General features: G+C 45.0%; 1 protein-coding gene across 1 annotated transcript; it reads right to left on the bottom strand.

Annotated features, from left to right (window-relative positions):
- Window positions 1-647: 647 nt before the first annotated feature.
- Window positions 648-3,455, bottom strand: LOC147612408 (G-type lectin S-receptor-like serine/threonine-protein kinase At1g34300). Its single transcript, XM_086783020.1, has one exon. The coding sequence runs from the start codon at window positions 3,336-3,338 to the stop codon at window positions 810-812; it is 2,529 nt and encodes an 842-aa protein (XP_086639146.1). The 5' UTR covers window positions 3,339-3,455; the 3' UTR covers window positions 648-809.
- Between the last annotated feature and the right edge of the window lie 7,613 nt (window positions 3,456-11,068).

The raw sequence follows: 11,068 nt of genomic DNA, 5'->3' as shown, positions 1-11,068 counted from the left end.
CTCTACCCTTTATAAGAATTTGTACTTCACAACATTAATACTATCTTGATCTTCATTATTATCCTGTTCTTGTATGTTTCTGTGAATACAGCAGCCATTGCTTATCTTGATCTTCATTATTCTCTTGTTCTTTTATGTTTCTGTGAATACAGCAGCCGTTGCTGCACTCTAACCCCCGCCCCTTCACTATTTCTAACATTAGGACGATCTCGGCACTTGGACAATCTCGGTCAGTGCCGAGAGATTGTTCTGAATCCAAGCTTTGTGTGCTACTGTATTTGCCGTGCCAATGTGGGCTTGTGTTGAGATCTAAGCACTTGGGACACATTTCCATCTTTACTCTCCACGCGAGGTAATTGAGCCCGTTATATTGTCCAATCGCGCCGGTAGGACCGAGTGGATTTTCTCTAGGGCTTGTTATTGCTGATTTTGTCCACCAGTAGACGGCAACATCTACTCTCTGCTGCTGCTGTCCGGATCAGAGAAAGCCGTAGGCTTTTCAGAATATGTAAGAAGTCCTAGGCTAATTAGTTCCCTATCGTGAGACCATGTGAGAAATTAGCCTATCTAATTGTATTAACTTAAATCACTTAATCATAGAGACAGAGTACAGAGGAAGACAGCTGATCAAGACAGAGAGACAGAGTGCACAGGTAGACAGCTTGAAACTTGTTATTACTTGCTCCGAGAGGGCATATTTATTCTTTACAAGGATGCTACCCTTACCCTTAGGGTGTCGCTTAGTATATTAGATGTGTTGTTTTTTTTCGGTTAATTGAACGTTTATACGTTTATTTCTTTTCGAAGGTTCATTCACACTCACAGGGGTGATGGTGCTCGGCAGAGAAGGGGGAGGGAGGTGGGACCTCTGGTATGGGCAGCATACCTTCCAACATTTGCACCACCTTTCCCATGGGCGGCCTAGCATGGAAGTCTGCCTGGATGCAGGCGAAGGCCACCTTCAGTACGACAGCTGCCTGATTCCAGTCCACAGATACTTCCTCCATTCTGGCATCCACCACCTCCTCCACCTTCTTCCCATATGCCCACATGGGAAAACACCATCTCTCGTTGGTCTCCATCATGGCCGACTCGGTGTACAGATAGTTTCTCCTCCCGCTCACAATCTCCATTATCAGCATCCCGTAGCTGTAGACGTCTGCTTTTGCAGTGATGGGCAGATTGGAAACCCATTCCGGTGCCATGTAACCCCTAGTGCCCCTGATAGTGCTCATCTTCACCGTGTGATCCCGACGGAACAGATAAGCCAGCCCAAAATCCGCCACCTTAGCGCTCATGTAGTGCCTGTCCAGCAGTATGTTCTGTGGCTTGATGTCGCAGTGCAGAATGCAATCCAAGCACTCCTCATGCAAGTAGGTTATGCCCCTTGCTACACCCAAGCAAATCTGGAACCTTGTGCCCCAATCCAATGGATTGATCATCTGGCCTGAATTATTACTGTCGTCAAAAAGTATTTGATCCAGAGAGCCGTTCTCCATGTACTCATACACCAACAACCTGTGGCTGCCCTCTGCACAGAAACCAAGTAGGCGGAGCAAATTGATGTGGTGGATCCTGCCAATAGTTGCGATCTCTGCCCTGAACTGCTTTTCTTCATGCTGTGAAACGCCCTCCAACTGCTTCACTGCCACCACTTTGTCATTCTGCAACTGGCCTTTGTAGACTGTCCCAAAGCCCCCTGCTCCTAGCTTGTGGCTGAAATTTTCTGTTGCAGCTTGGAGCTCCTGATATGAGAACAGTAGAGGAGATCCAGACACATCCTCTAGCTCTTTCTGAAGCTTCATGTACTTTAATTTCCAGCTTCTAGACTTTCCAATCAATACAGCAATAGTAACAACAAAGCAAAAGCCGGCCACTGCTGCAATCCCAACGGTTGAAGCTATGACTACCGCTTGATCTTTAGAGCCACGGCTAACGCCTGGAGTATTGTTGAGATCTGGAATGCTTGATTGTTTTGAGCTTGGGGGTTGCCAGAGGAACTCATGGGAGCTCCAATTAGTTGGAGTGTCCACAATAGTGCTGGGTTCAAGGGGGTCAGAATCAGGGATTTTCAGGAAGGCACGGAGTTGCTGCGACGCTTGGTTGTTGCCATTTTGCACTGGATTCTTCAGCCAGCAGTTGCCGTCTCCGATTTGCCTGTACACAGCAGCCAGACAAGAGCACTGGTCGAAGCACTGCTGCTTGCATTCTTCCTCCGACAAACCTTGCAAATGAGCCAAATCATTGGATGGGAAATCCGTGCCTTCCATCTCTACATACTTGATGCTACTGCTGCAGTTGACGATCTGGTTATTCGGACGGCATCCAGCAGACAGATCCTTGGAATCGATGGCTGAGAAGCCTGGTGGGCAAACGCAAGTGGGTTCCGGCTCATAGATGCATACACCGTAGCTACCACATAGCTGCATGACGCGGGAGCAAACGTTGGAAAAGGCAAGCCAGACGCTATTCCAGTGAGCAGAGGCTTGGTCCCAGCTATACATGCGGAGGCTGCCGTCCACGTCCAGGGTGAGCCTGCGTGCAGACGAATTAGCGCCATGGTCATTAGAAATGAATGTTGAGTTGATTGATGATGGGGAGTTGTAGAGATAGATGTTTCCGAGTGAATCGAACTGGAAGAAGATGGATTGGGCTGGGGTTCCTGGAACCGGCGCCCCCCAGGACCAGTAAACTTCTGGGAAATCGGGGACGTTGACCATGTACTCGGTGTAGGTAAGCTGAAGAACTCCGGAGGTGTCGAAGATCATACTGTACCTTCCGCTGGTAAAGTTGCCGGAGCGCTTTCCGGAAATCAGCTGCATTTTGGAAGTGAAATTCTGGCTTGGGAGGAGGCTATCGGTGGGATGCTGGAAGCTCTGCCAGACATAGCCGGAGCTTATGTTCAGGAGGACGAGGTTGCCGGTGTTCAAGAGCTGGGCGCGGACGACGCCGAGACCGGAGGTGTGGGACGACCAAACAAGAGTGGACGAGTCGGAGAGGAGAAGATCGCCGGAGGCCGAGAGGGTGAGGCTGGCCGAGGCGGAGACTAGTGCATTTTCGCGGTTGGCCACCCACACGGGGTGGCCGTCCGGGGAAACGGCAAAAGAGATGGCCAGGTAGAAGAGATTCGTGGAGTTGGAGTTGGAGCTGGGGCGGAAAGAGAGCATGAAGGCTGAAGAGGAGGAATTTAACGGCCGGGACGATGGGGTAAGAGAGGAGCTCAACTCCAAGGTGTCCTCCGCAGCAACCTGCAATAGCGTACATACGAGAAACACACGCAGCAGCAGCAGCAGCAAGAGCTTCCCCATGGTTCTGCTCCTCCACTCATACAAAGCCATCACTCTATGCACTACCCATCCTCTTCCCTAGGACATCGTGCTCTCTCTCCCCCCCGGTCGACGTGCCCATCCATCCTCTCCCTGCAACTTGCCATTGATAGGTTGCAACAATAGGACTTCATCAACTTGGTGTGTGAAGATGCGGACTTTATCACATGTCATTCATTGAGGTGGATTCTCAAGCTCCATGTATAAAAAGTCTTCATAAATTTGAAAGCCTACCATCCTCCTGCTTGCCATGCTAATAACAGCAAACCTTCTCTCCCCACATCAATCCGAGACGCAACTAGCCTTTAATCGTGATCGAAACCTTGGCAAATATTTTTTTCTGTAACATTTGAAAGGTAAGGTTGAGCACCGCCCTCAACCATCAAGTAATTAATTAATGCCCCAAAAAACATTTGGGACCCATATTATAGGGACTAGGGAGATACTTTCCAATAATAAAAATATTCCATCAAATTTGTACTAGCATCTTTGCCTATTCTATTAGTAAATTTTGATTTTTATTGTAAGTCTCTAAAATTGAAAAATCAAAAAATAAACGTGATGCTTATTGCAAAATGTATCAAAATCACATTCACTTCTTAAATAAATATGCCGATAAACACGTTACAAAAGTTAACAAAAGGACAATCTATGAAATCACATGCACTTCTTAAATAAATATGCCGATAAACACGTTACAAAAGTTAACAAAAGGACAATCTATGAAATCACATGCACTTCTTACAGAACATTCACTTATGAGTATTTTGCTTGCATTTTGTTGCTATCATACTCGAGCCTTTCTACCAAATTCAATTAAACTTGAGTTGTGAAGACTCTAGAATCCTTGGTAAGGCTTTTAACCCTTGATATAAGGGCAAAAAAATATCACCCTTCAAAAGAAAGGCTTATGTAAAATTAGTAAGCATGCCCTTCCAAATTTGAAGGAAGAAATGCTAGTCCATTTCTTCCCTCAAACTAAATAATGGGGTTGCCCCCTTCAAGGGTTGATTATTCAATCATCAACACCATTTGCCGTCATACTTGAGTCTATCTACCCTACTAGTTTCAATTGTCAACCTACCATAAAGTAGGGTCACTATCTACCATATTGGCTTCAATTATCAACATACCATAAACTAGAGCCACTCATTCAAATTGGTAATGTGCGTATAATGTTAGGAAAAATTTATCCTTTTCGTGTATTTTCACATAGCTTAAATATAGAAATAGTAGGAGATTTTGAATATGTTAGTATTTAAATGCATTGATGTGTGGATTTTTCAAGGAAAAACTAGCCAAGGTTAAGACCTCTTCTTGTTTTGATAGGTTTTAAAAAACTTATTTTTCTTAAGCCTCTTTATCTCGACATATGTTTGTGTGTGCATATGTGTGCATGTGCATACATGCTTATGTGTGTGTGTGAGAGTTTAGAAAACCAATGTTGTTCTGGCCTAGAGCCAAGTTTGTTATGGCTTGTGTGTGTGCATGCGTGTGTGTGTGTGTGTGTGTGTGTGTGTGTGTGTGTCACTACAAGGGATTGGGCTCATACCCGCGCTCTTAGCCGCTAAAAATGACTTGTGAAAAAAAGTAGCGGGCCCGTGTATCAGCGCGTGTATTCTCGCGGCCAGAGACATGCGTGTAAAAACGCGTGTACAGTGCCTCTCAGACGCGCGTATACACGGGTGTTTAGCCGCGTTTTTTTTTCAGACGCGTTAATACACGCCAGTATACACGCGTCTTATTCTATTAGACGCGGTTATACACGGGTGTATAGCCGCATCCTGTTCAGTTCCAATGTCCCAGCCGCGTTTTTACTTGCGTCTTTACACGCGTTTCTTTTATTTAGATGCGCTTATACACGCGTTACTGCCAGTTTATACGCGTGTATACACGCGTTATTTTCAGTGTATCCGCGCATATACACGCAAGTTTTAGCAGTTTTGACGCGTTTATACACGCGAACAGAGAGCAAAAAAAAAAATCCAGAGAGTGCTATTTGGTGCCTGAATACTGTTCCAGCATTCCAGCACCCAATAGCACTCTCTGGTTTAGGGTTTTTGGTGCATTAGACCATCCACGAAGAACATATGCACGAGGGAGATTAAGACAAGAACGACATGAATGCATACATTGTCATTACACGATTCAAGACAGCCATGAATGTAATACTATCGATCAATCAATTCAATATTACTATCAAAATTTCATACATGTATACAAGGGAGTCCATATCTCGAAGTAGCCCATGGCTTGAGTTTACAAAAAAATATATACAATCACATCCTAAATATGGAATGTGATACTACAAATCTGAGTACTACTCAGACCCAGATGATGACTCGGTGCTCCCCTCATGCTCAGATGAGCTCGCATCGGTCGGAATGTCCGAGGAGTAGTGCTCACGTCCACCCTCTGCAGCGGCGGCCGGTGGATCATCAGCAGCTTGTGCCTGTTCAAGTAATATATAGTATATAAGTATATATATATATATATATGCAATTCAATAAACCAAAACCATTCGTTACGAATTTTCAAGTACCTGTCGACCGTATGGTCTCATGGCCAACTCAAACTGCGCGTCCGTAATACGTCCCTCGGCTCTGAAGATGGCCCACGTGTCACGTCTGCTATGCCGGCGAGCATACGCAGTATCGTGGGTTGTGGGCTTCCTCCCCGTAACCCGTCGCTGTATCATAATCAACACAATTTGTAAGATTAAAACAATTCATAGAATCAATGAATTAAGTAAACAATCAAATAAAGTGACAGGATACTTACGAACTCTGCCTCCCATGACTCGACGCCGCCAGATCCGAAATGCGAAGATCCAACGGTCTCCATCTGGATCCGTCGTGCCTCCACATGCTGCCTGCTCTTCACGCCACCCTCTGCTCGTTTCTTTGCCTCCTTCCACTCGCGTTTGTGCGCAGTGGCAGGTTTCTCGGCAGGATAGCCACCCGCAGCTACATTTAGCCGGTCATCGTACGCGAGTTTTTTAAGGTGAGATCTTTTATTACTTAAGATCTCCCTTATTCGCGTCCTTCCCCATACATCCGAGAATGTAGCATGTGGGGGATTGGGGTACCGACTGTGTACAGCCTCTATCACCTCCCCAACTAATCGGCTATTTTGATCTTTAAATTTAATAAAACAATTTCTATATGAGTTTGATACTACCCCACGCATGTATTCCATTACCTCCCTCCCCCTCGCATCCATCACTATCCCGCCCCTATCCGTCACATCATAGCAAACCACTCTCTCCATCTCTCTCATCTCCTCCTCTTCCGAACTGTCTCCTCTAACTCTTCTCCCTCTATCTCCTCTCTCACCCCGTGCCCTACTACCTCCCCCACCTCCCCCACCTCCCCCACCAAAGCACCCGCCGCATCCTCCCCCACTCCCACTCTTCCTACTGCTGCGGGTGGAGTCACGACTGGGGGATTGTCTACGTGACGGTGGCTGTGAGCCCTGACGTGACGGTGGCTCTGAGGGAGCACGTGATGGTGGCTGTGAGGGTGTACGTGAGTGTGTCTGGGACGAGGTATGTCTCCTCGGTGGACGTGGAAGAGGAGAAGCTGCATGCCGTCTCGTCGGACTCGGAGGAATAGACGGCACTGGAGTGCCCTGGGTACTCGCGACAGGGGTATAGACACCAGGCAGGGAAGGAGGGGGATGGACATACATATGCTCTGTAAGCTCAACCGGACCAGGTTGGCGCCCAAAGTGATTCATCATCTCCATCAACCAATTGCTGTACGCAAATGGATCGGATGAAGAACCTGGAATATCCATAAAGAACCTGCAACAAACATCATCATGTACATCATGGGCTGTCTCTTGACTCACACATTGTCATTACACAAGTCAAATGCCTGCAAACCCTGAAATCTGAAACGCGGCAGTTTTCTGTCTGCAGAAACGCGTGTATACACCCGGCAAAAAACGCGTGTATATACCCGGCAAAAAACGCGTGTATATGCGCGTGGAAAAACTCTGCAGACAGGTTACACGCGCTCCTACACGCGTTCCTACACGCGACCTGCGAAAAAAATTTCTCGAAAAGACCGACCCCCCGACAAAAACAGAATGTCCTTACAAAAGGACCAGCCATTGTCGCCCCTGTCAGGATGCAGCAACCCAATCGTGTGCAAAAAGACAAACCCAAAGAGCAAAGAGCAAAGTAAACAAATCTGACAAAAGAGACAAGGCACAGGACAAAGTGACTCACCTCTGAAAAAGTGAGTCCTCTCTGCTCCTTCTCTGCTCCCTCCTTCTCTCGTGTGTGTGCTCCTTTCTCTGCTCCCTCTTTGCTGTTGGAAGAGGCGAAAACAGGCGCACTGTTGATTTCTAAGTTCAAAATCTATATTTGGGGAAGGCGGGCTATGTTTAGTTTAAATATGCCGCCGCGTTTATGGGTGCGTTTATGTTCGCGTATATAAACGCAGGTATATTCGCGTGTACATGATTGTAGCTGCGTTTATACACGCGTTTTGCAGATATTAGCCGCGTGAATACACGCGTTTTTTAGGAAGTAGCCGCGTTTATACACGCAAATTGTAGGAGATAGCCGCGTGAATACACGCGTTTTTGTGCTTTCATTAAAAATATATAATGAGTTTGTGTTTTCTGATTTGTACACAGGATGTCATCAACCTCTTCAAGCAGTTCTGAGGAAGATGAGACAATGCGTCATCGTAATCGCGATGTGTGGTTGGGACAACGGATCAAATGTATGTGTAATCGATGTCAAGGATGCATTGTACGAGCACGTCGAATTACCTTGAATCATATCTCCATGTATGGAGAATGGAATCAAACAGGTTTGGAGGTGAGTAGATGTAAATTGATGGTATTCAAATGACTCATGGTATCCAAATTAAATTAATAGAGTTGTAACATATAATTTGATAAATTGAAGCAGGATGCAGTACCACACCCTAACATGGTACCCTACGCGCGACGAGAGCACGTAAAGCGTCGACGAGATGATGCTGGAGCTTCGGGATCTAATGTCAGAGATGAGTGGGAAAGGGACGACAATAGCCCTGCACCTCACGAAGTTGTGGAAGAGGAGGTGCTTGATGATATGGTGCGAAATCTTTTTAAGGATGATCCCAAAGGTATGGACATCTTATGTTATCCCTTCTAATTCCAGGGAAACATAAAGTCAAGCATATGGATGTTTATCTTGAACCACTGATTGATGAGTTGGAGGAACTATGGAGAGGTGTTGCGGTGGTGGACATTAGTAGGCCTCCCTCCTCTCGACACTTCGACTTAAAAGCAGTGTTGATGTGGACAATGCATGACTTTCCAGGATACAGCGATTGTTCTGGTAAGACGTCTAATTACCTCCCTACTCTATTACTATTGGCTATATATATTAATTAGACGGTTTGACTTTATTATTCTAACTTTTATTTATATTTTAACAGGTTTGAAAACATCGGGTAAACATGCATGTCCTGTTTGTGGCCCTTCGTTAGTACATGAGTATGCTGATGGTTTGTGTAAGACTATATTCGATAATCATCATCGATTTCTCCCCTCAGATCATCCTAAATATGTTGCTAGTAAGAGTAACATTCCTCCACAAACACTTCGTGCAAAAGATTGGAAGCGTATTTGGGAGTCTACAACTATTCTTCCTCCAGATGGCATGAACAGGTATAGTGATGTTTTTTCAATATTGTTTTGTGTAGTCTCTAATTGGATTAAAGGTCACATAGAGCAATCCCTTGTGCAGGTACTCCATTTTTTTCCGGCTGCCATATTGGACCCATCTTAAGATCAACCATCTTCTTGATCCCATGCACATCTTCAAGAATGTGGGATCTGGTATTTGGGAACATATTACTGGTAAACGAGACAATGTTAGCGTACGTGAGGACTTGCGGGTCGCAGGACGTATGCGTCAAGCTTGGCCACGAGAGGTGGGTGGGCACGTTCGTCTTCCGCCTGCACCATGGATTATATCAAAGAAAGAGGAGAAGCAGGTAAAGCAGGCCATCACCACTTTGCGTACTCCCACTGGATGCATGAGATCATTGAAGGGAGCCTTTACAACCACTAAGAAAAGAGGCGTTGAGCAACTATATGGGTTGAAGTCCCACGATTGGCACAAGATGCTTCAAGTAAGTGTTTTCCAAGTCTTGTACGTACGTTGAAATTAAATTTTGTAATGCCATAAACCATAAATGTGCTCTTATGTGCGCAGTTCATACTACCTACTAGCATCGACCATTGTGCGAATAAGAGTTTGAAAAAATGTATTTATAAGATGGGCGAGCTTGTGAGGTATGTAAAACCCATGCTCAGATCACCCTTCATTATACCTTGCAAAATGAACGTGCATGAGGTATAACGTACTATTTATTTATTTTTCAGATATGTTAGTTCCAAAGCAATTGATCCAGCCACGTTGGATGATGCGCGTGTTATGGCAGTGGAGGTGGTTTGTTTGGTAGAGGAGACTTTTCCGCGAACCATTCTCACAAGTCAACTACATCTCATTGTGCATTTAGTGGACGAAATTGCTTTATGTGGTACTGTGCATGCACGTTGGATGTTCTTCCTAGAGCGCTTCATGAAGACCTTAAAAGACTTTGTGAGGCAAAGTGCAAGGCCTGAAGGAAGCATGGCCGAGGGTTGGTTGATACAAGAGTCGCTTGTATATATTTCAGAATTTCTTGGTCAGGTGGACAACTCTTTGCCACGACTATGGAGCAATGAAGAGGACTTGAGGATGACCTCTATTGTGCCTCAAGGAAAAGGACAGAGTAAAGTAATTGACAGAACGTTGATTGATGATCTCAATTTCACTTGTATCCTTAATAGTGATGTGATGAGCAGATGGGTTACAAGATATGAGGATGCAAAGACAAAAAGGCAAGCAGAAAGAGCTCTCTTTCGGAGGCAACATGGCTCTCGGAAGGCGTACCCTAAGCATCTAGCAACACTTCCGAATGATATCCATGTTGATTGGTTGCATGAGGAAATGGAGAGAGCAGAGAGTGACGAGGGGCTGCATATCACGGCGGAAGAATGGGAGTATGCACGAGGATGCATGTCAAAGGTACATAGAACTAATGTTTTGCATTAGTTGTAAGTGATTTTCTTTTAATATTTATTCACATTGCTTACACAAATATTGTTTCTATTTTGGTCCAGTGCACTATGTTCAATGCTATATGGTGTGAAGGCAAGCATTTTCGAACACAAAGAATTGATGAAAAGAGAAATACACAAGATTGCGGTGTCATTAGTAGCTTTGAGGGAGCTAATGGAAAAATGGATGATTATTGTGGCATAATCCAAGACATATTTAGGCTTGACTTTCGTCGCTTCTTTGTGTATGTTTTGGATGTCAAATGGCAAATGAACGTGGTGGAAAAAGGGCCTGATGCAACGATAAAACGCCATGCAAGTGGATATGTAACTATTGACTCTACAAAGTTCTGGCAAACAAAGAAAGATAGGCTCGTATTGCCACAACAATGTGAGCAGGTATGCATTTTTTTACTAATGTGTTTCATGTACATATATATCTAAGCTCGCGTACCCCTTGACTTTTGATATGCTAATTAATTACTGTACTGTGTGTATTTGAGTAGGTTATCTATCTACCAATGGTGCATGACATCAAATGGTGGTACGTCATCCCTATTGCACCACGTTCCAAAGTGATGTATAATACATTCACTGATATGGAGCATATGGAGGATGTAACAAGCCGC

Source organism: Cibotium barometz, chromosome 45 (assembly GCF_041138505.1).
Source record: "Cibotium barometz isolate CiBa-2024 chromosome 45, ASM4113850v1, whole genome shotgun sequence".
Classification (NCBI taxonomy): Eukaryota; Viridiplantae; Streptophyta; class Polypodiopsida; order Cyatheales; family Cibotiaceae; genus Cibotium; species Cibotium barometz.
This window is presented reverse-complemented; position numbering and strand designations above follow the sequence as displayed.